The sequence below is a fragment of the Harpia harpyja genome, chromosome 11 (assembly GCF_026419915.1).
Source record: "Harpia harpyja isolate bHarHar1 chromosome 11, bHarHar1 primary haplotype, whole genome shotgun sequence".
Lineage (NCBI taxonomy): Eukaryota > Metazoa > Chordata > Aves > Accipitriformes > Accipitridae > Harpia > Harpia harpyja.
Genome location: NC_068950.1, coordinates 2,337,436 through 2,363,920, shown reverse-complemented (window position 1 = coordinate 2,363,920; position 26,485 = coordinate 2,337,436). Strand labels below are relative to the sequence as shown.

Genomic DNA, 26,485 nt, shown 5'->3' with positions numbered 1-26,485 from the left:
CATGGTCGCTTTTTACCAGGCTCCTTAAACCATCATCTGAAATAGCTGGTGATGGCTATTGTCAGAGAGATCAGAGCTTGGTAGTTCCCCAGTGTCTGTGAGATTCCACTGAGACATTTGGTAATGGGACTATTTTTTTAAAAAGACAGAAACAGAGATTAAGTTATTTTTGAACGTGGCTGAGGATTTTTTAAATACAGGCACTGCCCTATTGCAGGCAGGTGATTGCAGAAGGTGTACTACATTGGTAGCATTTTGTACGGTTGATTTCTAAAAATATTTCTTTTGTTTCAAAATGTGAAGGTTGGAGTCTGATTAAATTGGCTCATTTGTTCCTATTGTAAATCCTGCTTTCTGTCCATCTTATCATCACCTAATGCAGTATGCTTTTGCCTTCCTTTGCTAGGTGCAATATTAAACAGTCTGGAGCTGCTGAGGTTCTTTTCAGTGTTCAAGGACCTACAATCTTGCTCTTCTTTCTGTTTGCCAGTATGCTGTGGGCTTCATCTAACCTGTTGCATTTTTCACTAGAAAGTGCTTTATGTTTTCAGGGCTGAGGGTGGTCTCTCATTGTATCTGAAAGTGTGAAAATACCTGTTTGACTTAGAATGCCTTTTTCCTCACATAGAACCAGATGCTAAGTCATTCTGTTAGCTTCAATGGAGAAGGGGTGGAACCATCTCTACCCGTCTTGAAAACCTCTGTGAGAGTGAGCGTCTCTGGGATGGATTACCTGGAACGGCCAGACTTGGTTCGCAGGGACAGTACCAGCCTGGAGAATCGTCCGGTTCTTGCATTGAAGAATGAAGTGCCAATACATCTCCTGAGTGCAACTAACCAGATACAGAAACCAGCTGCAGTCCAGCAGCAGATTCCTACTAAGCTGGCCACTTTTACAAAAGGAAGCAAAGAGAAAGGTGGGAAGAGCAAAGCATCTCATAGGACAGACAGTTCAGGTAAGTGTATTTAAATGCATTTCTGATCTCTGCCAGCATTACAGGGAGACAGAACGCTGCAGTTTAAACCTCTGGATACCCATGTGGAACCGAGAAATTAATATGCTACAAATTGTTAGTGTGCTTACTGCAGTTAGTAGGCTCTTCAAATCCTTAACTTAGGAGTTACATGTGTATACTATTTAAATTGGAAATCTAGCCCAAAGGGATAATGTTGAAAGTGAAGTTCTGTAATCCAGCAGGACAGAGGTTGTAAACCTGGATGTAAAATCTTCTTGCCTAACTGTAGTGTTAAAGGGGGCAGGGGGAAAAAAAAAAAAAATTGTTCTGCCTGAGTGAAATGTTTTGTGGCTTAACCTTTTCTCACTATCTGTCCAAAGTTGTAACGACATTGAATGCAATGCCTTTCTTAGCACCAGTCAGTCATTAAATACAGATTTCCAGGCCAGAATTGAGATGCTGTGCGTGTTGTAGAGATGAAAGGGGCTAATTTTGTCACAAATAGAAGCAAGTAAAAATACAGTCACCCTGTCATGGTGTAATTTCTGCTGCTAACTGCTGGGTACTAAAGTAGTGATCTTTGCCAATGACAGACGCAGTAAAAACCACTTTTTCTCTACCGCTTAAAATAGCCTTACTGCCAGTTTAGGAGAATGACCTATAATTTTAACTTACAAAATTATCTTTTTAGCTTTGTGTAAGATTCAGACTTGGCAAGCTTACCCATCGCTTGGGCCTACACTGCTATAGCGGACTCAAGGCCAAAGCCGTGTAGGGAGGGGAGGGGAACAGTCTTTTGCACATTGTAGAAACGTCTGTCTCTGTCATGCCTAAAGTTGAGTACAATTGCAAACTTGCTTATGTTTTTGGACATAAATGAAGCCTAATATCCTCTTACTCTGAATACCAAATGCTAGTAAAAGGGAAAATAAAGCTCTAATACCACATCTCCCCAAGTTTGTTTTTAATAGCTCTTACGTAATGATCTCTGCAGTGGAAATGTACTTAATGGTGTTTTTCTGTAATTTATATGAAAGGTATAAAACAAATATATTGGTCTCTATTCTCTCATGAGCATTAATGGGATGCATGCTTGTTATGTCCATACGTAGATTTTAGAACAAAATGGAACAAAACTTTCTGTACCAGAGGCAAAATACTGTGTATTGAATTTGGTTTTTGTGATGTGTAAGGAATGTGTACTGAGAGGAGTTCTTTGGATCCAGAGTAACCGTGTCATGAATTGCTTTTATTGTTGAAATTAAGAAACTGACAGGCCATAACACCAGAATCAATGTACTCTGCTGCTGAGCAGCTGTGAGACAGATGGAGAGCAGAGACAAAAGTTCATCAGTTCTGCGTGTTAAAAGTAGCACAAATAGCCACTGCTATTTGAATGCTAGGGACAAAGATTTTTTTTTTTTTTCCTCTGCTGTGCTTTATCATACTAGGTTTTAAATCTGTGGTTGTCAGGGGCTGCTAGTAACTGAATTAGAAGTCCTCAAGAAAGAGGAGAGAGAAAGTATTCATGGTCTAAACAGCTGAAGAGAAAATCTAAGTAACTTGCAACAGAAGCACCGGCTCTTTGTGGTATAGCAGCTTCCTTGGATGTGCAAAGGTGTCAGTACAGTGGGTGCCAGCATGAAATAGTGAAATTTGTGAAGTACTGCTAGCCTCAAATACTAATTTGTAAAGTATTTTCTTTAGCATCTGTTGATCAGAAGCAGCTGCTTCCCCCCAGGCTTGTTGGACGAGAGGAGGGTGTCCTGAGGGGCAGACGATCAGCAAGTCCAGTCCTCCCAAGCAGCCAGACCACTGCATTCCAGCCAGGTATGTCTTGACCAACTTGCATGTCCATGGAAATGCGTCAGGCTCTGTGCAGTGTCATGAATCTGTCTTCTTCCATTTTTTCCTATAGAATTGTATGGCCCTACAGATGCTCAGCCGGAAGCACTTTCATCTGCCTCAGCGAACCTATTCAAGCCCAATAACATTCACGTTCAGACCCTGGTGACCTCTCAGCCGAGTCTGTTAAATGTGCAAGATGATACCAGCAAAGAAGATGTGATTTTCTTCTAATTGTTTCCACTTAAAGATTAATCTTCTGACATACTGTTTTAAGAACTCAGGCCCCAGTGTTCAACGTGACAGAGACCTGACATGGATGTCTTTTCACCCTGCCCCGTTACTACTGGCAAGGACCAGACCAGGATTACTGTTCTACTTTGTTGGCTTCTCTGCCAGCAGCTCAGAATGAGGGCACAGTAATAACAATTTGCTTTTAAGTTCTCCAAACACGGAAATGTATTGACACATGGCATGGGTATATAAATTCAGAGCATATTAAAATGCTGCCATTTATTGTAATGTGCTCTTTTCAGAGAATGTACACTCTTTGTGGGCACCATCTTGTAAATTGTTATAGTTGATGTTGAACCGCGCAGATTTTTATGTAAAAATTTTAGTAGTAGGCCCCAAAATGGCTGCGAATTTTTAAATCTGTTTTCACAGGTACATGGTCAGTAATGGATTATGCTAACAGTGTGTTGATAACTAGTTGACTAGCAAGCCAGTCTCCTTACAGCCAGGCATGACAGGCATCGTGATACCCGCTCACAGGAGCCAGACTAGCGTCTCTGTTTCTCTAGTGAATTCAATGGAGCACATGCTCAGTGGCCAGGTACAGTGGAAGAGAGAAGGTAAGCTTCTTAACAGAGTCTTCAAAGGTCAGGAGCTCCACCTGCTTGTGGATGAGAAGGGTTGGACATGTGAGAATATACAACGATAATGAGGAGTTGGACTAAACGCACATTTCATGGGCCATCAGCTTGCACTGGGATACCTGTCTCCCTGGAGATGTTGGGTAGCTCTCCATGTTAGTGAGAGCAGTACAGGTTCCCGAGCAAAACTCATGAGTTGGTTCAGAATGAACTTAGAGACTTGGATTTTGTTCTTTGCTGAAGACATGTATAAGAAGCATTTGAATGCAGTAATTTATTGTCTTGTTTAATCCTAAGTTTTCTGCATCTTTTGTTTGTCTGTTAACTTGTTGGGACTTTACTCCAAGTACCAGAAGATATCAAAGCTGCTGTTACTGCAGAGACTTCTCTGCAGTACTGTGTTAGGAATGAAGGGAAACAGTTTGGTTTTAAAATTTAAAAAAAATATATTTAAAAAAATACTCTTAGCTAAACCTGTGTTGGCTTAGCTGCTTACAGCTAAACCAGCTTTGATACCTCTTGTTAAATGGGTCAGTTCTTAATCATGGAATAGTGATGATGTTAAGTGTTCTGCTCAAAAGGCATTATTTCCCTTTGTAGTAATTTGCACAGTCATTTTGTTGTATTGTATTACTTCACTCTGTATCTCAGTTCTTTATTACACACATCGCCTATGGATGTGTATTCCAATATATGTTGAATGTGACCAGTCAGATATATTGTGCACAGGAGAGATTGTTTAGAGGGTGTTATTACAGAATTAAATCAGTATCTTGGAGCTTAAAAACTTGGGTTAATACCTTTCAGAACATGATTGCTAATATGTTTTTTCCTTATCTTTAACTCTGGTTTAAAGTGGTTTTTAGCACCAGTGGATGGAATGCCTGGTCAGTTCTCGATTCAGTCGTGTGGCAATGGCATCAAATGGCAATGCATCAATCTCCTCAAATCATTGATGGTGTCTCAGTGGTTAGGCCCTATGTGATGCTAGTAATGTTCTTTAAGGCCGTAACTTTGCTTTGCTTGAAAGTTTTAAAATTATTTCAGTAGTTACAGTGCAAGAAACATTATAAATTTTCAGCAGAAAATACAGAGTTTATTTTCAAGTGGTGATAATTTGGGTTATTGTCTTCAGACAAGAAATTGAAAAACCCAAATTTACTGGTCACTGTGAGAGGGGAAAGATAAGCTACAAAATACTGAATTGGTCTTAGGGAGCAAGCACTCCTTGCTGTAACACTTCTTGGATTTAAGGGTCTTTTTCTTTGCAAAGTGATACTGGTATAAACCTGAAGCAATGGCACTGAGTTCAGTGAGAAGAAACTCTAAACCATCTGCCTTGTTACCAGGCTGGTGATACTCCCCCACCCCCCAACAAATTATTACTATGAAATTGGACACGCTTCACTATAATACCAAAGGACTGCTTGGTAAATCATCAGCATTGCAGAATTTACACAGATTATCAGTGGCTAGATTTGTAGAAAACAGTATGGGGAACATAGTGATTTTTGTGTTGTTGTGATATGATGTTGGTGATGGTTAGAACATAGTTCTACCCTATATTCATTTTTTGCATTCTGAAAAGCTAGGTTGGAATGGAGGGGAATTCTTCTTAAAATTCATGTAACTTCTGATCAAGCCAGCATGTGAGATCCAGCAGCTCTACAGGACTGATTTTTGAATCGGCTGATGTGGAGACTCCAGTCATCTCTGATACCCGTGTAATTTCTCCTGTAAACATACAGGGAAGCAGCAAGAATGCACAGTATGTTCTCTCCTTTGTGCTGTGGTTTGGGCCACTCCTAGTGAAAACTCTATGCCCCCATTGCCTTAAATTACGAGGTTTTTAGGAGTTTTAGCCTAAAGCTAAGTTGCATCAGTGGAATAAACCACCTCAACCAAAGAGGGATGTGTCTATTTGGGTATTTGAAAACAATTTTTGGAAACATTTATTTAGTTTCATTTTTTGCCTGTCCTAAAATATGGGAGAGAGTTTTCTATGGACTGAAGGGGTTGGTTTGGCTACTTTCTTCTTCTTCTGTGCAATGACTGAACTCAGATATAGAACGGTGACATCTGGAAAATAAAGTCTGCGGTGAGGTCTCATTTCTTTTAATGTTTTAACTTAAACATAACTATTTTAATACTCATTGTCAGCAGTGCTTCGAATAAGTTCTGGCTGTTAGCAAGGGACCCAGAATCGTTACAGGCTAGGCTGTTGGTTCAGCACCCCAAAAGCTCCTTGGAATATTGATCTTCAATCTGTAACTGAGAAATTACCTTAAAAGTCATTATCTGTCTTCAGTACACATGTCTAGCTGAAGCTAGCTTTATGAAAACTCTTTTCACCTTGAATAGAGACTGCATCTCCTTTAATTTGGGTCAAAATCATTTAAGTGCCACGCTAGGTATTCATGTGGCTTTCTGTCCAGTACCATACCCAGCACAGAGAAGGTTTTAGAATTAGTAAATGCTGTGATATATCATTGCTAGTGTGGAGTTTACCATACCAGAGTATGGTAAAATTATTTATAGAAGGCTGAGGGAAGCAAGTGAAATACTTTCTTTAACTGAATAATGGGTCATCTCTTCAATTCTGCAAAACTAAACCTGTGAAATTGTTATCACTCCAGTTCAGTTGAACTAGTTTTGGACTCTTTACTCAAATGTTGTTCCTAGAAAAATAAATTTTCTAGGCAAATTAGATTGCAAAATACTGCTGTGTCCTGGGCTAAGTAACCTGCTATTGATTCTGAGTCATATCCTTTCTATTTGACTTTTTGATTACTTCAGATAAAAGTATCTTTTTAAGTGATATCTGAGGATTAGACCGTTCAAAATTCTGTGCCTCCCAGGTGCCTTTTGGCTTCTTTCTGAGCTGGGGTGTGGAGGAGATACAGCATGAGCTTTGAACTGCCACCTTCTTTGCTTTGTGTCACAGCCTTAAAATTGTTGTCATGTTTGTCCTTTAATATTGTGATGTTGCAATGTAGAGGCTGTTTCGATGGTTCTGATTTTCAGTTTTATCCTGGTGTAAAGGATGCTTCCTCTTTCCCTTCCCATCTGGAAGGTGGTCATTTTGTATTTCGGACTGAGGATCCCTCCATGTTCACTAGTACTGAGCACATCTGCCCTGTGTGTATTGTAAATGCTTTCCTAGTTTTTAACTGTGCTATCTGTGGATTGTAGTTGTGGCATGTCCCACAAATTGAGATTGCTAATCATTTCCCAATGTGAGGCAGAAGAATTGGTATTTCTAGAGATGCTTGCTCATCAAAGTAATAGCATTCCTGCAAAGGTAGGAGCAATTCTAAATAATTTGCAGACAGTTTTGTCTTTCCGAGTAATAGTCAGATGATCCTGCATACATGGAGCTTGGTGTTTGTCATGTGCATTTACAATGAAAGTTGAAAGTTAAACTAGGAAAGGGTTAAAAATGTATCTTTTGTTTCACTTCTACTTTCAACTCTGCAGAATAGGAGCCAAGGCTCCCTGGTGCTGCTCAGTGGAGTCCGTGTGTGGTGCCCCCATACAAGGGAATTTGGAGCGGTGCCCCCATACAAGGGAATTTGGAGCGTTTTGTTGTCTTCCCCAGCAGTTCTCACATTTACAAGAAAAAAGTCGTCTTGGCGCCAGGTTACCATGTGCTATCCTTGCCTGAGCTTCTTGCTGAATAGGTAAAAGAAAAGCCTTTTCCCCTGCTCTCTCTTTCGAGGCCAGACCCAACATCTTTGTAATCACTGGTGGCTCTTTATCATTTACCATCAGCATGTTATTCTTCAAATACCGTTTGTGTGAGCTCTGGTTTGTACCATTTGTGCCATGTTTATAAATCAGTTTTTTTATATTTTTGTATTGGAAGAAATTGGAGCACTTTAGAAAAGTTTGTTTCAAATTCCATTTCTGTTTGTACCTGGAAGGAAATCTCTTGTGAAAGTAGATACTGTTGGCGTAACTGCGTGCATCTCACTCCGAGCTGTGAACTCCCTTGATGCTCTTTAGTCTTAGGTCTGGTTTCTAGGCCCACCTTGCACTGTAAAGATTTAATAAATAATCATGGTCCGTGGTTAAATTGACCATTTTGTTGGGGAAGTGTTTGGTTTTGGTTTTTGTTAGGGTGTAAACATTGTAAATAATTCCTTTACTGTTGATACTGCAGTAGCAACATCTTTGTAGTCTATTTTATTTGTAAAGTTGATGGTTAAATGTTAATATTCTGTTGAATTGTGCACTCTTGATTAATTGTAAACTTGATCTTAGCACACCAAATGATGATTTTTACAATGATTGCAATGTTTCTCCACTGAAGGATTTCAGAGCTGCAATAGGACTGAAACCAACTTCTAGCAATAAAAAAAAAAAAAAACCCCAACATTGGAAAACTGACTGCCTTTATATATATAAATATAAAAATATTTTCTATTTCAACCAAAGATCAAAGCAGCAGCCACTTCTCACATGCTTCTCATTTTCTACCCTGGACAGAAATAACGTGCCGTATGAACAAAACTCTTCCAAAGGAGAGGACGGAGCATAGGAGGTGTTAAGTGGAGGATACCAATAGCTGCAGACCTTGCCAGTGAGGTGGGCACCCCAGGAAAAAATCAGCTGGTCTCAAAATGTCTGAACTCAGCATAATAGCGAGAGCATGAACTTAACAAAGCTGCTTATATTAGCATGTAGGTACTTTGCATGGTGCCAGTCTGAGACATGCCTGGCTCTGTCCCAGACAGTATCGGTTCCCATTTGGAACAAGTATAACAAAAATAGAAACTTTCTCCCTAGTGTTTGTGCCAATTTGGCAGCTCTCACTCCCGGCACCATCCCATGGCCTCTGGCTGGTGCAGTGCTTCCCAGCTCCAGAGTCAGCAAGTTGCGTTTCCTGGTAAAATCCCCACTTGTGGCATACTGGCAAGCTAACCCAAAAGCTGTAACCTCAAATAATTTATAGAGAGATTAGAACAGATGCAAAACTGGGGAGAGTGAGAGAACGGGGACTTGGATTGGTGCTCTCAAAGAAAGAGGTATGATTTTTATTATCCGAATCCTGCGCTGTAGCCAGCGTTGAGGAAAATCTTCAGCCAGTTTTGGATGTGCCAGTGCCAGTGGTGCACTCTGCGAATCACTTTGCACAGTGATAAGTCTTTGTGTCTATCGGAGCATCTTTGGAGGACCCAGGTTCTTTGTGTACAGGGGTCAGTAGAATACAGTCTGCATTATTCCGTCTCTGAAGTGCGGTTGACATCTGGGTTGTAGCACAAACTGGAACTCAATTGGAAAAACACAAGTTTTTCTAATTTTCCAACATATGCAAATAATCAAAAACTTCTAGGCACACCAGTGTTTAAAATATGGCTTGATCTTTATGGGAAGTAGCAGACTGATGTGTTAGCGAATGAAGTTTTTAAGTGTGTGTGTGTATAAGCTTTTGCTCGCACTTCCTCCTGAGTATTTCTTACATCTGCTTCTGCTCTGTTCAGCTTCCAGGGAGCTGAGCCGCAGTGGCCACTGGAGGTCACTGCCTCTGTGCGCTTTCAGACCTCGCTGTCTTTGTCGCTGGAGCAAGGCGAGTGACTTCATGCCCATTTCTAAATATTTTTCAGCAGCAAGAAATGGAATCGGAGTGATTTCATGGGGGACAACTGAGAGGGACAGTCTAGGACAGAAATTACGAGGAGTTGCTTCCAGAGCAGTGGGTTTACTTTTTATTTTCTAATTGCACCGTACTCTCCTGCAGCCATAATCATGTGTCAGACCAGTAGGAATTGTTTCTAGAAAGACAGAAGAACCTGGATTGGGTCGATCCAGGGTTAACGTGGCCAAGAGGGATCCCGGCAGCGCACATTCCCACTAGGAACTGTCTGACTGCAGCAGCCCAGAGCTCAGCAGGGGCAAGTTTAAATCTTGGGCAGAATTTGCATCTGTTAGAAGTTTGGTGCTGCTGCAGCCATCGGTGTTCAAAGGAGTGTGGGTGTTTCTGTGTTATGCTTCAGTTCTTGCCGCAATAGCAGGGCAGACATTCCTTTGGTGATTGCAAACACCTTGACTGACAGTATCATTGATAACGCTGTCACTGGGCTGTGAGACACATTATCCGTTTTTCACAAGAAGGGTGTGATTTCAGGAGAGGGTGTGATGTCAGGATGGATGGCGGTGCCTTCAGAGCTGTTAACTTGCTCATACCAGTATTCCAGCAGCTCCGCCCTGCCTTGTCTCTCTTTCAAATCTGTAGCTAATTAACCCGAAACCCAAACCACATTCTTTCTATTTGGATGAATCATTCTGAGGCCATAGGCAATGACCAGCTTTATGCTAAACCTTCCTCTTTCATGTGGGTGAGACACGGCTGATGGTTCCCATACGTGCATCTGAGATTCATCGGCAAGCCAGATGCTTGAGGACAAACATGCACAGAGGATATTGGCTCCATAGTGTGCTCTGATAGTGGGAATGTGCTGTTTTCTGCCTTTCCCTTTCCTCACCGCTGTGACTCAAATCCGGTTTAATTTCTCATCCCAGCAGTGAGGCCAGCCCGAGGCTCAACAGACAAGGGATGGGGGGCCTGTCCTTGTGTGGTGCCTACATTGTTTGCTGCTTCTGGGCCCATGGGATCTGGCAGAGGATAAAAGCCAAACCCTCTTGGAGCTGGCAGTGCTGGAGTGTGCGACGCACGGTCCCTGGCTCTGGGACAGTGTCGCATGCACAGGAGGCTCAAACAGGGCAGGGATCGCTTTGTTACGGGGCTCCATGTACAGAGGAGCGTGAAAAATCCTCGTTGAGCAGCACAACGTGGATGTGCCTCTCCGTGTCGGAGCAGCGGCTGGTGCCTTTTCACTGTACGGGGCAGAGTGTGTTGCTAGACATGAAGCTATCCCCAATGGCTGCATGTGATATGCGGATCTTTCAGGGAATTTGAGACAGATGGATGTATAATGTCCTTTTTCCCTTCTATAACATTTGAAGTTACGGACAAAATCACACGGTGTGTAGTTGGTGCTTTGTTTTTCCTGAGCTGCCATGAATTGTCGTCGTAACAGCAGCGCGTAGTCCTGTTCCTTGCTAGCTGCATGGTGGGTGTACTGCAGAACATTTGAATGATCCGTATCCAATGTTAGCCAGAAAAGGGAATTTCTCAGTTACTGCTGTGCTGGTTTTTTGCTTAATAGCACTGACCATCTACAGCGGAGAAGGGAGAAAGGCTGTGTGCTGCCTTGGCACTCTAGCAGCAGGGGCTGCTGAGCAGAATGCACCTACAAACGCAAGAAGCGGTATAGTTCACTTAAAATCAATGCTGGCTTCATATCTTGTGGCCAGGAGGGAGGTGGGTCAGTCTGGTGCTGTATTTCTCCGGCTATGGTGGCTTGTAGGCTTTGTGTGAGAAGAGGAACATCCCATGGGAGAGTGATGTCAAAGCTTAGATTGTTTTGGCTTTGAGCCTAGTGGTGCCCGTATGTGTTGCCTCCTCCAGATGTGAGTGTGGGCTGGGTCTAGCTCCTGCAGCTGGAGGGGTGCAGCCACGAAGTGGGGTTCTGGGATAGGAGGAGAGGCCTAGGTTTGACCTATGTCAAGATTCTAAATTAATTCTATTAATTCAGAAGGATTTCTGTCCCAGTAACCAAATTAACCCCTAAATCAAATTCACCTGCAGTCCAGTTGGCCTAAATCTTCTGGCCCTAGCACTGAAGCAGTGAATGGATCGATGCATGGAAATGTTAAACTGGGAAAACAGGTCTGCTGGGACGACGTCAAGCATGCAAGAGTAAAAGGTGTCTAGTTTTCCCGAGGGGTGCTCCCCGCCGGGAGCTGGTTCCTGCCAGGAGGAGGTGGAGGGACAGCATGGGGCTTTCTGCCAGATGATGGAGGATGAAGGCAATGAAATGCAGCTCTGGCTGTCTTTGTTGCCAGCAGTGGGAAGCCACTGCGGACCAGCCAAGCCCAGGTGTGCTTGAAGTGCTGGTTTTCCCTCAGAGGTAGTTAGCTGTAAGTATAGTTTGAAATGAGGAAACAATTCACAGACGCTTGCAAAGGCTTCAGCAGCAGGGCCACTCGCTCCCCTAGCTGAAAATGCCGCAAGCACGGCTCAGATAACATTCCAGCGCCAGGAGCAGGAGGCAGACAGACCCATGTTGCTAGAAGCAACTTTGTCCCTGGTGCAAAAGGCGGATGTGGCTGGGAGCCAAACTTTATTGCTTGGCAGCATAAATAAAACAGCTGCTGCTCAAATGGCCATGAATGAAACCTCTGCTCCTCTGACTTGCTGAGCAAAGTCGGACTTTGTCCGACCCTCAGGAATAGCTGTAGATATAATAAAGGTGAAGCAGCTCCCGGCTTGCTAGCAGGGATGGAGATGCTTCCTGCTGGCTTCTAGTCCCAGCCGTGTCCTGTGCTGTGACTTTCCCCCGGGCTGCAAGCCTGCTTGCACTTGCATGTGCGAGGCATGGCCAAGCTGGGAGCTGCCCCACGCTCCAGTTGTCGGATGGTTGGGCTCGATGATCTTAAAGGTCTTTTCCAACCTAAATGATTCCATGCTGCTGCCTGTAGTGCTCCAGGCTGGGTTTGCAGGGCAAGCTGTGGGCTCGTCTCCCTGCAGCCTGGTGCACAAGCCTCCCGTTTGGCTCGGCAAGCGATGGGAGAGGCGGCACAGCAAGGGTATATGAAAAAAAGGCCCAGCCTGGGGGCTGAAAATGGCAGAGGCATCAGAAAACAGGATGGAAATGAAGTCAGTTTATCTGCTTCAGCCACCAGCAGCAGGGCAGCTTTCTTCCTTCCAGTCTTGCCAGTTCTTGCCTATACTAGCAGTAAGGAAGGGTTGTGACATTGATTTATTTAACTCTGAAATTGAATAATGGATCACACCCAAACCATGCTTCTGTGGCGAGACAGTTGGTTGCACCTTTGGTGCTTGTTTCCTCTGACTATGCTGATTCCTGTCTCATACCTCCCACCCTTAACAGAGCTTTTCCTTCCCCACCGCTGCCCCCACCATCACCTGCAGCAGGGCCCGGAGCACCCAACCCTCGGGGAGAGAAGTGGCAGCGCTTTCCTCCGTTCTTTTTGGCAGTGAGGAAACCCAGCTCCACAGAGGGTGACCAGGTAAGGGCAGAGAATAGCTTAATCTTTGGAATTTTAAACAGATTTGTCTCCTTCAAAGCTAGAAGGCAGTATAAGACCTGAGCTTTCCTAAGGCCCGTGTTACAAAGAGATAGGAAGATCTGAGCCCTTGATGGCCGATGAAGATTTGGACTCAAGCAGGGAATGCTCTTTGCTATTTTGCTAAACATTCTCTCAACCATGGGCTGGGAAAACTTGCAGCTTAAGCATACAGAGCAGGCAAGGGACACAATGGATTTTATTCAGATTTATTGAAGCAGCTCCAGGCTGAGTAATAAACACACACAACTGCTGTATAAAAAAAAAAAAAAAAAAAAAGTACAGAACCAGCCCATGGGCAAAGTACTGTCATGTGTTAAGACATTTCAGGCAACTGCCTCTGGTGCTGCCTGCATTCCAAGTCACAGCAGACAGCAGCACAGTCCAGAGCCTGCTGCCAGTTACTTAGAAGCTTCCTTTGTCCTTTCTAGTAAGTATCACTTAAAACAAAATATTCAATGAAAGAAGTAAAAAATATTCCTCTGGTTCCTGCTCTGAGACCACACGAGTTAGGAGAAAACTTGGAAACCTTTTGCCGTCTCAAGGGACAGCACAAGCTGCCAGTCCGAGGAGGTCCCTCCGTGCTTGTCCCCTGCCTGGTCTGAACGAGGGGGATTTACAGAAGCGGTTCAAAGCCAAAGCTGTGTTGCCGTGAGCCCTGCTGATGCTAATGAGATCCACGCAAGGGCTGGCATCCAGTTCACAGACTTGCTAGGTAGGAGGAGGCGTTCCTACTGCCTGTGTCTTCTGTCTGGATCCTCAGTGAAGTGAGACACTGGCAAAATCAGGTGTGAGGCCTGTAGTGCAGAAGAAAGTATTGTGAAACCTGTGTGCAGCAAACCCGAGAACACTCCCCAAGCCTCAAAAACCTCAAACGCTGTTATCATGGAGTGACTGCTGCATATTTCCCTCTACGTCCAGGAATTTTCTATAGGTATCGCAGGATATTTTATTACATTAAACAAGTTCATTTGGGTAGTACATCTCTTGCAAGGGGAAAAGAAAAAGCCTGCAGGGATCTGTGATTCACCGGCATTTTTTCTGCCCAGAGCCTTTAGAAAGGTTTAATTCCAGTTGCAAATTTTTGAAAAGTTAATCACTGTGTAGCAGGAAAAAAATGGCTTGAAAGGGACACCAGAGAATAATTAGAAGCGGAGAAACCTTGTGTTTATATGTAGACGGGGCTTGTCTTACAAATGCAATTACCAACCATTCTGGGACTAAATCCCAGCTATAATCTTGTTCTGGCACCAGCTCACAGCCCTCACATCCCACAAGACATTTGGGTGCCACTAGCAGATTAACCGTGGCACCAGGAGGAGGAGGCTGTGCTAAAAGCAGCAGCCAGTCCCCCATGGCACCACAGGGTCTATCTCAGCTCCTGCAGACAGACTGCCTGTTAACATAACGCTCAACTCCACGAGCTTTCTGTACCCGGAACGACACCCAATCCTCCTCGCAGAGAGCATTCCCCAAAATCTTTGCATAGGCCAAGACTCAGTGGAAGGGCTAGGATGCCAGGTTAAGTGTCTCGTTATTTATACTAATCTTCTCCCCGCAGCATTTCAGCACCCAAAGAGACGTTCTCTCTCCTGCAGGGTTTTAGATCCCAAACTACCAGCCTGGAAGCACGTTTCTGGAGCTGACACTCACATGAGGCTGTTCTCTAGGACAACTCCAGTCCCGATCCACGTGCATCCGCCCCTCGGGGTTTAACCCCTGTGCAGCGCAAAGTTATATAGAGGAGTTCTGGGTTGATGCACAACTTTTTACCTTCCAGGTTCTTTGCCACATCGTGACTCAGGCAGACAGGTACTTCCAGGTGCTGACGAAGGCAGTGGGGATGAGGGAATAAGGCACTGTCGTGACGCTGCTCCAGGTGTCAGATGATGGGTCGTAACAGTCCAGCGTTTTGCAGCGCTGAGCCCCGCAGTAGCCCCCCACCACGTACAGTCTGTTACCCGACGTAACAGCACGGCAGCTGATGCGCTTAGCGGTGACGTCCCCAAATTTGGACCACTGGTAGGTGTCACTGTGGAAGCGGTAAGCGGAGCTGGCGGAGAACTCCGTGTCCCCCCCGATGACAATGATGTGGCTGCCCACCACGGCAGCGGCTGTGTACCGCCAGGGCTGGGGGCAGCTGGCGGGCACCGTCCAGCGGTTCTGGCAGGGATCGAAGCACTGCACCTTGGGCAGCTTCTCCTGGTTGGCGCTGGTGCCACCGAAAACAAACAGCTTCATCTTGGCTCCCACCACGGCGGCGTTGCTTACGCCTTCTCGGAGAGGGGCCACCAAGGACCATTTGTCCAGCTGCGGGTCGTAGTGTTCGACTTGCTTGAGAGAGACGGAGGGAGAGGCCGGGAAGGCGCCGCTCACTGCCGTGTGACCCCCCACCACGTACAGACAGTGGTCCAGCTCAGCGGAGCCGTGGCCAAACCGCGCCACCAGCATGGGAGCAGCTTTCGCCCACTCATCGTGGAGGGTGTCGTAAACCCAGACGTCTTTGGAAGCGCCGTTCTCGGAGCCTTTGCCGCCGGTGATGTACACTTTGCACCCGATGGCGCAGGCACTGCACTCTTTACGAGGGCTTGGGATGTCAGCACGAGGAATGATCTCGCTGGTTTTATGATCCAGCATATAAATCTTGTCGCACATGAAGGTCTGGCCGCCGAGCAGCAGCAGGGCCTGGCTGACCTTGCGGGGTCGGGCACAGCACCCTGTCACCAGGCCGTCGTTTTGCAGGATCTTCATTTTGCATCGTACGGCGTCGGCCACGATCTCCTCCCCCAGCTTGTGGCTGGTCACCAGCTTCTCGCAGGCCACTTGCTTCCGCAGGTAGGACTCGGGCAGAAGGGCCAGGCGGACGGAGCGCAGCAATTCGGGCAGAACTTCATGGCGTCGGGGCAAATCGTACCGGATCCAACCTATAACAGCTTCGTAGACCAGCGTCTCATCCTCTACCTCCAGCTCTTCGCTCTCCACCAGCTCCAGCAGCTTGTCTTTGGGCAGGCGGAGGAAGTCTTCGGTCTTGCAGAGCGAGGTGAAGTTGGCCAACGCCATTCTCCAGGACAGCTCCAGCAGCCGCTCGCAGCAGTGGGCATCGGACAGCAGCAGCATGTTCAAGCAATTCCCGGGATAAAGATTCTTCTCCAGAAAGTCGGCCGAAGCATCCCGAATATCCTGAAACTGCAACATGTCCCCAGCCTCCAGCAAGGACTCCGCGTTCTCCTCGTTAATCAGCACCCGGGCCGAGTAGGCGTAATCCAGCAGCAGCTCCAGCACCTCGGGGTGGAGGGAATCGTGGAAGTTGACTTCGGCGTCTCTGCTCTCCTTCAGGCCCCCGCTGAACATAGCGTCGAAGTAACGGCTGCAGGAGGCCAGGACGGCCCGGTGGCAGTGGAAGGCCTGGTTCCCCGCTCGCAGCACCACGTCGGTGAAGAGGTGCCGCTTGCGGAGCAGGTTGAGGTGGGTGAGGAGGCTGTCGGCGTGGCCCGGTTTGTGGAAAAGGTGGATGTTCATGGAGCCGGAGCTCGAGCGGGATTTCCGGTTCTCGTGGCTGCTGACGGACATGGTGCTGAGGCTGCTCTGCAAGGAAAAACCGGAGAGTCAGCAGGGAAAAGCCGGGAGCGCGGTCACCGGGAACCGGGACCGGCGGGGGTGCAGCTGGGGTCGCGCCGGAGGGCTGCAGCGGGACGGCGACCGCAGAGAGAAGCCAGCGACGGGTGTACGGTCCCCGACCGGTAAGGGGGACCTCGGAGGAGGCGTCCCGCAGCGGCGGTACTCGCCTAGCGCACACCGAAGCGGAGCACCGGGCGATCCGGTACCGAACGCCGGTGCAGGGTACGGCTCCGCCGGGCCCTGCGTAGTACCGAGTGGGCGATATGCGCTCCCCGGTGCTACCGGTGCCCACCCTTCCCCGCCATCCCGCACCTCTCTCCGGTCCCGCCGCACTCACCCACCGCTCCCCGCCGCCGCGTGGCCGCCCCACCGTCAGCCCCGCCCCCTTCCCCCCGACCGGCGCGGCGCAACAACCAATCAGCGACTTCAACGCCCTCCCCTCGCTCTTTTGTGAATGGAAACCGAGGCCGGGACGTGCGCATGCGCCGCGCTTTAACCCCTTCCTCCCCGCCGGCAACGTGTCCGTATTCCCCCCCCCCCCGCCCCCCCAGCTCCGTTTCTCCGCCTCGGAGCGCTGCTCCCCCCCCGAGCAAGAGCAGCTCTCACCGCTCCCTCCCGCAGCAAGGCTTAGGCAGGAGTTAGCAGCCGAAAAGGGGGACTGTAGGGCAGCCGTGACGCCCATAAAGGCCGCCTGCAGCTTTGGTCATGGAGTTGTGGCCGTGGGGGGGGGACACCCACACAAAGGGGCCATGAAATCAGGAGCCGGGGCTCTGGGCTGGAATCAGCAGCTCATCTGCTAACGGGCTGCTGACAAAGGGAGGTCACAGCCGGAACAAACCATCCGTGCTCAGCAAATGTTTTCTTGCACGGGGCAATGCAGGAGCTGAGTTGGGCTGATGGCCGCAGCAGAAAATAAAGTAAAAGAAGACAAAAAAAAAAAAAAAAAAAAAAAAAAGGCAGGTTTTGGGAGGATGGGGTCTGCCCAGCAAGGGTTTGTGCTAAAAAAAGAGAGCGTGCTGCCCGGGACAGTCAGCAGCAGCCACCATAGGTGCTTAAATATGTGTCAGTGGGGACCAAAAGCACTCCACAGAAAAATACGAATTTCTGAATTTCTGAATTACCAGGTTTTGCACGTTTCAGTTTGTCCTGCACTTCACCAGCTGCGATTTAAAATCACCGAACAAGGAAGCAGATGAAGCAAACACACTTAGGCCAGTTTACAGTGTCCTTTCTCTACGTTAAAATAAAAAGCATGGTTTAGAGTTTTGGCATCGGAGGTGTGCGTATTTGGGCTTTTCTTAAATCGCTATAGCTACACCTTGTCCCACGCTAAGCAGGAAAGCGTGTTCTGAAGGAATGGTTTCACGGGGTTAAGAATACAAAGAGATGGAATCTGATTTCTTATTAAAAAAACACTAAATTGCAGCAGGAGCCACCGCAGCGGGTGACAGGACTGGGCAGTAGCTACAGCTGTCCCCAAGCAGCAGGACCCGGGTGTTCCGCCTCTTCGGGCACAAGACCTGCGGCGTGATTAGAGGAAAAACGAGAGTCTCTTCCAGATAACACCTGCCCACACTCCGAGTTGTACCAAAACCTGTAAATCTGACACCAAATTCTGAGCAGAGTCAGGAAGGCGTCCTCTGGGGCACTTCACGGGGTGAAGGTCCAGAAAAACAGCAAGGACAGGGCAAAGGATAAAGCGTATCAAGACCTCGCTCTGCTCTTTGAGCAGAGGCAGGAGATAGTTTCCTGCGTCCGTGCCAAAAACAACAACAACAAAAAAAGAGGTCAAATCTCCTGGAAACACGGTGTGTGCCGTACTGCGTTGCAGGGAGCACGAGCACCGCGCAGACTAAGCAGAACTATTTTCAAAAGATGCATTTTCCTGACAGTTAGTCAGGTGCTCTGAATTATTTCAGGAGAAGGAAGGCTGGTAACAGATGGGGAGCTGCAGCTAACGCAGCACAAACGTTTTCTGTCACCCAGGCACTGTTTGGAGCTTTCTAGAGCCAGATAAAAGAACATTTGCCCCGTTATCAGAAGGACTGATCACTCAAGGCCACCTTTGAAGCGTTCGTCTCATTTATTACTGGCACCACCTAGAAATATAACTGTAAAACTCATCTTGGCATTGGTTCGACTGGTCCTTTGAAAGGTGATTAATAGATGTGCTGGTTTTTTTTTTAAAAAAAACAAGTCCGTTGGCTGCTGCCAGAGCCTGGTGGAAGAGCTCCACCCGGTGGCATTCCGTAAAGGCACAGCTGGAGGCTCAGTGCTGCTTCTCCTTTACGCGGCAAGTCTCAACTTCCAGTATTTCTCCTTAAATGAGCAACACAGACTAGAAAAAGCTTCGCAAGGCACTGCTTACAGTTGCTACTTCTTTCCCCTCTCACCTCTAAAGAAACACAACCGTCACAAACCAAATAACCGCTTGCTCCTGTTTGCGCTTGGGGGATCTGCTCTGGGCTCAAACACCAACGTCTCTCTGACGGAGAAACTTCCACGATACGGGTCACCTCCCTGGTTCAGAGGAGGCACCAAGTGCTGAGCCCAGAGCTCGAACTCACTGGATCCATCCCTTAGAAGTTTTGTGTGACAGAACTGTGGCCATTTCTCCACTTAACGCTGACTTTGTGCTCTTTTAAGTGACAGCAAAGACTGGAGGGTTGCATTTATCTTTAGGGACAGAGGAAGGAAGGATAGAAGTGACTTTTTTCCCCCTCTATTTTACCAGTCCTAGGAGATTTCTTGATTTTCGGAGGATTCGCCTGAAAGATTTCTCTGATGAAGAGTAATAAAAAGTGTTAACCGTAAACAATCCTCGCTGTAATAGACATCTTGACTATAATCCCAATTACAGGATGCGTGAAATTACAGTTGTCGACACCCAAGCAAGTTAAAATACACCCCGCTTCACTAAAGGCATTTTTACCATGTAGAAATTGGGCTCCTGAAGCTTAATTACGGTTTATACAGCTTCAGAATTTCCTCCTCTAGATGCTTGGTAGATACCAATCAGGGAAGATACGGTCCCCAGGAGACCTACTAACCATGGAGGAAAGCGTCCAGCCCAAAGAAATCCCGGAGGCAGCCAGTGGATTGCGTTGCAGAGATCTGCCACGTCGGTGAGGATGCTCAAAACTTCAGCCTTCACTTGGGCTTTCATTTCCTTTCGACTCAGAGGCGAAGATGTGCTGTTGGAAGCAAAAGTAATATTAGTGATAGCCCATCATGTAATAATAATTAGTGATAGCTCACAAATGAGAATAGATGTATTTGGGTTAAATTAGCTGTGTAGCCCATCATGTAACAATAATTAGCCATACCTCACAAATGAGAATAGATGTATTTGGGTTAAATTAGCTGTATAGCCAAGGAGGGAAATCATACCATTTGTGCTGCCTCAGCTTTCTTCTTAACTGGAACAAGATTCTCAGGGATCTGAAAACAAGACAAGAGTTATTTCTCCTACAGCATCAAAGGGGAGGGATTTTTTTCTCTAGCATTAAATGCGTCTGTGAGGAAGAGCACCCTTCTGCAGCCGAGAGGGTCCTTCATTTTAGCCTGATTACAGGGAACACGGCTCATCCCCTGTCCATCTCCTTCCCGCCGCAGACCGCGGCACCTCAGCCAGCCTTACCGCAGGACACCCAGGAGCAGGGAGAAGGCCCAGAGCGCCGTGCTCACAGTCCACCACTTCTGAGAGCCGACGCGGATGATGCCAGCGTCGGCCGCCCACGCGACGTGCTCACAGGGGTAGTAGAGCTGGTTGGCCAGGTTGGAGAGCACCGACAGCCCCCGCACCAGGCCGTCCTCGTCCTGCGGGGAGCATGGCGGGGACACACCTCGACGCCTGCGGCACGGCCGGGAAGGCTGCCGGTGCACCCTGTGCCCCCACGCTCACGTTGGGGCCCAGCCCGTAACCGCAGCTGTAGCTGAGCATGGCGAAATCGTCGAAGAGGCGCAGGGCCGTGCGGCAGGCGCTCAGCTGGGCCGACACGACCAGGAGGCTCCCGGGCAGCCCGGATGGCGAGGCCTGCGGCCCGGCCAGCGCTCCGCCCGCCAGCTGACAGCCATAACAGAGAGCCCGGACCTGCGGAGGCACAGCCCGGTGAAGGCCCCGCCGTTACCGACAGGACAGGGCCCCGCCGGGCCGCTCTCCGTCACTCACCACCCGGTCACGGCCGCGGTAGGTCTCTAACACGGCGACTAGGCCGTTGAGCGCGGCCGCCGCCATAGCAACGCTTCCGGGATGTGACGTCACACACACGTGCGGAGCCGGCGCGGGGTTCGCCGGGAAGGTGGCGGAACCGTCGCCATGGCGACGGGGCCTAGTGGTTACCGAAGCCCGGCCGCGGCCTCCAGCCTCTTCGGCCATGGCGGCCAGCGCCGTGCCGGTGATCCCGGAGCCCCTCACGGGCCTTCCCTTCCTGAAGGCATCCCACGTTCAGCTGGGGGCTGAGAGTCGGGCGCCGGGAAGCGCCCGTCGGCCATTTTCTCACAGCCAGTTCCCCCCTCTCTGGGGGTTTTACAGGCCGGCCCCGGCCCCGCCGCCCCGCAGCGGGTGGGTGCTGAGCCGGACGGGGGGTGACGGTGGGGAAACCTGCTCGGAAACTCGCTGGGCGTTTCCAGAGAGGCCCCTGCAGCCGGTGGCCCCGGTTGTTGCCCCGGAATCGCGTGTCCGCATGCACGCAGACCCCCGTATCCGCGTCCTCGCCTCAGCGACGAGGGAGAGCTTCCCCTGTCCCCACACCCCCCTTCAGAGACCCCCCCTGCCCACAGCCAAGAAATGGAAGGATAACATTCCTTGTGGAGACAGGGAGAAAATAAGGCTCCCTCCATCCGTCTATACTTTCTCATACCCGGCACATGAGATCCAGCCCGCTGCCAGGCCATGGCACTTGCACAGGGGTGAGCTGTTTTACAGACCGGTCTGTCCCCAACAGACCTTCCCCGCGGTCCTCGGTGCTGCGCAGGCTTCCTGGGCACCCGGCGGGGTCGGTAGCTTGGCTCAGAGTCATGCTGACTATTTGGATATTTTGCTTTCTCTTTTTATAGCTGAGTAAATCAATCTGATGCTCATAAGACAGGTTAATAGCACTAAGTAGAGCCACTCGCCAGCCAAGCTTTTGCTGCGCAGCCTTTCCGGCTGTCTTCCATGCTTGCTGCATCCTCAGATGCTGCAGTTTTCACACCAGAGCTGCATTGGTTCTGATGGACCGCATCCACGTTCCACAGTGTTGCGGCTCACCTTGCTGCAAGCTGGTGTCAATTGCTTTACCACTTCATTATACGAAATAGATTCAGTAGTACTAAAATGCTAAAAGAGCAGCTGCCTCAAGATTGCAGCTCCAGTATCATTAATATTTCCTCACAAGGGTAAATAGAGCATTTCTAGAAATAACGCCCTTCATTTCTCCTTCTGGCTGTTTGGCAGGATGTGTTCCCACTATTAAAGGGGATGGACAGTCCTATTACCACACTTCTTACCAAGCACAGTTTAAGGGTGAATGGAGTCCACCTGCAAAGCCAAGTGAAAAGGTAACAGCATGATTTTGGGGAGGACCAAGACACAGTTAAAGGGCAGCACATCCCCATGTTGAATTCTGTTCTGAAAGGGGTGGGATCTGTGCCACTGAGAACCAGATGGACGGAAAGACAGAGAGGGGAAACAAAGGGATTATGCTTTGAGTGGCTGTTCTGTAGCTCTCTTGGCTTCCCTTCAGCGCATGTCTCCTATTAAATTTGGGGATCCCAGAAGCAGTGGATCTATGAGTGAGCAGAAGCACGCCTACAGTGCCCCAGAGAAGAAGACACACAGGTATCCTGTGATGCCCTGGTGAGCATCCCCAGGAACTGCTCTTTCTGATGAACGTTGCTAGTTAAGCAGCTCATACCTGATATCTTGCAGAGTCTATGACAAGGAACATGCTGCCTCCCAGATCCACCACACGAACCTGCAGCTGGGGGATGGTTGCACCAGATTCTCCACCTCGACGTCAGAGGTCTTCCCAGTGCACAGTCTAGGTAGGGTAAATCTGTGACACAGAGGCAATGTGTGCAGATGACTACTGAGGTTTTTAAAGAGCTGAACCGTAGGTTTTGTCACTTCGTTTTAGTGAGAGAATTATAGATAAAGATATAATGCATTCATATAATATGTATATAATTTTATATTTTTAATGTTTTATAGTTTTTACGTACTCATCATCAGTGTTGTCACTGTGAGGCTCTGTTTCATCCTCAGTCCACTTCCCTGGCAGGTCGAAGAGCTGTATTCATTCCTGTGCTCTATTGCATGAGGAAAAGCTGCTGTAGCTATAAATTGTTCAGAGACTGGAGTACTCTGACATCCTTCACTCTCGCTTTTGCCAGAGCCTGTAACTACTCTCCGTCCAAACAAATACGCTTCATCCATCCCCAGAGGTGATGAAGACCCTGAGAGAAATCGAGCATTGGCAAGAACTACTACTACAAAGCTCTCCTACCCAGAGGTCTGTTCCCAGCTTTACTGTGCGGGTGTTTCTCTGGTGGAGACCCTCTCTTCTTTTACGTACGCTACTCTGGCACCTAAAGCCAATGCTGTTGTCCCTTCTCCCCTCCCCACTCTGGGCTGTGCAGGGTGTAATGTGCAATAGGGTGCCTTTCTCAGCTACAGCCTGTTTCTGTTAAAGCAGCTCTTGTGTTCTCCAGACTGACAGGTGGAACTTCGCACCGAAGCCTGACTTGCTACTTCAGAAACATCGAAGCAACGTCTGCTTGGGAGATGAGCGTTCGGACTCCCGTTTCTTCAGCACAACACAGCAGTCAGACTATCAGCCACCCCACCAGAGCCAGAGGGTGATGGCAGACAGCAAGAGACACCACAAGAGCCATATCCCCTTCAACTACCACAGTAAGGCCACATTGCTCAGACTGTCGTGGTGACAGATGAAGACTGCTGAGGTTCTCCTAGCTCTGTGCAAGGGACAGCGATGCCTGGTGCTCTGGAAAAAGAGGCAGCCCAGACATCTTGGGCTGGAGATGGCAGGAAAGCACTGGTGCAGCATCATGTCTTTAGTAAAATGAGACTGTTACCCTAAAGCCAGGCAGGACAGCCATGCTCAGCCCCATGCCTGCTGCTGCTGGTTCTCACAGTGGCTCCTAATCTCAGGCACTTTCACCTCCCCAAATGACATCTCACTTACCAGCCACTTTGATGCCCGTGCCAGCCATAGGCATTCACTGCCATCCTACAGCAACATTTAGCATGTTCAGGTGACATGAATGATTTCTGGGACATGAAGCAGCGGCTTGATCTTTCTCCCTTGCTACATTTGTTTTTAGAAGTTGTTTTGCATTGTATTTGGGAGGAAGGAGAGGGTTTCGATCAAAAGCTCTGCTTATGCAACCTCAGGAAGGGATGTGGTTAGAGCTGGTCATGGAAGGCATTAAGAAAATCCTCCTCTGACGTTACCTCCTGTTTCTGATGGCCAGTACTCTGCAGCTAAGAGAGAGGTCCCTTTATGCCGTGTATCTGTTTTTAAGCCATTTGTTTTACTAAATGTGGAACAGATCACAGTTGAATTGATCTTTTCCTTGGCCCCAAACTTCTGGAGCAGCTCCATAACTAGCATATGGAGTGATATTCCTGTAACTGCCATGTGAATTTCTTCATTTACCTCCTCACCCTGAGAATTGGTTTCTCTCTGGGCAAAGGTTTTCAGCAAAGTGCTGATGGCAAAGCCTGTCTTTTCCTCTCATTAATGGAAATGCATGCAGATCTGTGACTGCAAGTCAAACTGCAAAGCTTTTCTGACATTGCTTCCTAATTTACTGGGTTGAATTTACTTTTTATTTCAATTCCATCTGTCAGCAGGTGAAAGTTCTGTCACGACCATGCAGGCCATGCTGGTCCCGCACAGACAGCAGAAACAACGACTCTCCGAAGACTTGCTACAGCAGGTACAGCCTTAATAGGCTTGGATTTACCGTGGGGAAGCTTGGGGAAGTGGGATTATACCAAGCAAAGCTATAGCCTCCCCATTAACATCATCAGTTTTGATGTTTGCTGTTGAGCTTCTTGAGATGGGACGGCCATGGATCAAATCTTGTCTACCTCCAGTCTCAAGTAAATGCTCTGTGGGGAGCAGAGTCGTAGCTGAGAAAAATCTTTGAAGGGAGAGGAAAGACAGGCAACCAAATCCCTAAGTGAAGAAACGTTGGAGGAAGGGGGAAGGTCATTCTGGTCCCCCACAAAGGGTCAGAGGAGGAAAATTGGCATGGCTAGAGGCGTCCAGCCAGGGTAAACTTCTCTATGCACCACCAGCAGAGAAGGCTGTGCATCTGCCAGAGAGAGAGGATGCAGGCAGGCACAGACTGCAGCTGCCCGGGGAGGTGACCCCTCAGGTAGCAACAGGGGGCTCAGATGTAAGGGGCTGCCAGGTTCCATGTTACCACCTGCCTCTTCCCCAGCCCCGTCCCCGTGTGCTGAAAGCTTTTCTCTCTTCTCAGATCAAATACTCACACCTGGGGCTACCCTGGAGGGCAAAGGACCTCTTCAGGACTGAGCAGAAAGATGAGTTCACGCCCAAGTCCAGAGGCCCAGCAGAAATCCAAAAAGCAAGCTCCCAAGTGAGCTGCGTCCCCCTGGGGACCCTGAGAGAATACTGTCCCCAGAGGAAGGTGCTCTTCACACCATGATGTTCTCCCTTCTTCAGTGACCGCCCAGAACTTCCTGCACTGCGGACTGCCTACACGTCGCGTTACCTGTTAGCCATCCTGGTGCCCTGCTCTTGGCCTGTGTGTGTGTTTACAGGGAACATTTATTTCTTAAACTGAATGAGGACACAAGCTGGTGTTGTGACAGCGAGAATAAACACTGGGAGATTAGCCCAAAGGCATGGGTGACACATCTCTCTGGATTGCGAGACCCACGGAGTGCCTCTAGGCAGGCACTGGGGCAGGAGGAAGCAGGTGGGGTAGGGGGAAGCTCAGAGAAAGGGCAAGAGATCAGGAGCAAAGTGAGAGGCACCGTCAGGGCTGTGTGTGGGCTGGAATATTCCCTCATTATCTGTTTGGATTTTGGTGTCAAGGCCTGAAACCAAAGGTCAGTGAACAGTTGGGCAGAGAGGTAGCTCTCCCCAGCTTATGATGAGTGGGCTGTTTTCCTAGAGGTGAGCCATGTATTTTTGTTGAGTTGATAACTCACGTGGGTTTCCTGAATGCTGAGTTTGCACTAACTCTGTTTGGGCTATAGATATTTTAAAGAGGAATCGGTGTGGGCCGGTCAGACCCCTCCCTTGGGGGGCCGAGTGAGCAGGGTTAGCTGCTGCCTTGTCACAGCTGCCACTTCACAAGCTCTTCTCAGCCTTTTGATGCGGATGGGCTTGATTCACGTGTGCTGTGAGCCAGCACCAAAGCATTTGAGCAGGGGTTACTAAACCATTTCCAGGTCCTGCAGTTTGTGTGTGAGCAGTGGCTGGGTCCACGATCCCCCTGTGCTTTCCTCTCGGGATTTGACTCTACATCCCTCAGGAAAGGGACAGTCTTTGCTCCACGCGTACTTCAAAGAAGCCGCATACTCAAGTCTGGCAAAAGCACACAGGCACCTCACATCAGTATCTTACGCCGGTACGTTGCAAACACCTCGATTTAAACACCTCAGCTGCATCATTTGGTGTAGTAACAGGGACTTGCATCTGCTAGCAGTCTGCCTCATCACTTTTATGTGACCCTGAGGTGGCATTGCCACCTGTGCTACTGCAGAAGCGGCCAGGGTTCACTGGGGATAAATAGTGAACATCACCCTTTTGGTGGAACCAGCTGGCTGGGGAGCTGTTGCTGGGAGGACCCTGTGGTTACTCACTTTCTTTTTCATGTGGATTTTGATGCAACTTCAGATACAGAAAGTACAACTGGCTTTTGGGGTAAGGGTCTTTGCTTTCTGAGCTCCTCTCCCACCCCTTCCAGCAATGCCCCAGGAATGCCTGAACCGGGAAGGCCAAACAGCCTTTCTTTGATTCCCCCAGCTATGTGAAATCTGCCAGCACGGTTGGT

At 48.3% G+C, this 26,485-nt stretch overlaps 4 protein-coding genes across 11 annotated transcripts in view; 2 read left to right on the top strand and 2 right to left on the bottom strand.

Annotated features, from left to right (window-relative positions):
• The window catches only part of ARHGEF18 (Rho/Rac guanine nucleotide exchange factor 18), a 48,428-nt gene extending 45,368 nt beyond the window's left edge, over positions 1 to 3,060 (top strand). For all 4 annotated transcript variants that reach the window (XM_052801040.1, XM_052801039.1, XM_052801041.1 and 1 more), the window contains 3 exons: positions 629 to 956; positions 2,664 to 2,786; positions 2,875 to 3,060. In XM_052801040.1, the coding sequence (XP_052657000.1) occupies positions 629 to 956; positions 2,664 to 2,786; positions 2,875 to 3,035 (612 nt within the window). In that variant the 3' untranslated portion in view covers positions 3,036 to 3,060. The remainder of the gene's footprint in view (positions 1 to 628; positions 957 to 2,663; positions 2,787 to 2,874) is intronic.
• A 9,956-nt stretch (positions 3,061 to 13,016) lies between these two features.
• LOC128148147 (ectoderm-neural cortex protein 1-like) lies at positions 13,017 to 16,399 on the bottom strand. The gene is made up of 2 exons (XM_052801660.1): positions 14,603 to 16,399; positions 13,017 to 13,626 (listed from the first exon to the last, which is right to left on the bottom strand). Exon 1 carries the CDS (start codon positions 16,397 to 16,399, stop codon positions 14,630 to 14,632), a length of 1,770 nt encoding a protein of 589 aa, XP_052657620.1. The 3' UTR covers positions 13,017 to 13,626; positions 14,603 to 14,629.
• Positions 16,284 to 20,840, bottom strand: PEX11G (peroxisomal biogenesis factor 11 gamma). Of its 5 annotated transcripts, none has more exons than XM_052801662.1 (6): positions 20,619 to 20,840; positions 20,352 to 20,540; positions 20,088 to 20,266; positions 19,838 to 19,888; positions 19,498 to 19,641; positions 16,284 to 16,414 (listed from the first exon to the last, which is right to left on the bottom strand). In XM_052801662.1, coding segments are annotated over exons 1-6 (771 nt in total). In that variant the 5' UTR covers positions 20,826 to 20,840; the 3' UTR covers positions 16,284 to 16,413. The 5 variants fall into 5 exon arrangements, with proteins under 5 accessions (XP_052657622.1, XP_052657624.1, XP_052657623.1 ...); XM_052801664.1 differs by lacking the exon at positions 16,284 to 16,414 and adding an exon at positions 17,600 to 17,680; XM_052801663.1 differs by lacking the exon at positions 16,284 to 16,414 and adding an exon at positions 18,512 to 19,228.
• Positions 20,824 to 25,779, top strand: TEX45 (testis expressed 45). Its single transcript, XM_052801666.1, has 8 exons — positions 20,824 to 21,358; positions 21,885 to 21,988; positions 22,174 to 22,268; positions 22,359 to 22,474; positions 22,823 to 22,941; positions 23,141 to 23,342; positions 24,303 to 24,391; positions 24,941 to 25,779. Exons 1-8 carry the CDS (start codon positions 20,824 to 20,826, stop codon positions 25,127 to 25,129), a joined length of 1,449 nt encoding a protein of 482 aa, XP_052657626.1. The 3' UTR covers positions 25,130 to 25,779.
• Positions 25,780 to 26,485: the final 706 nt, after the last annotated feature.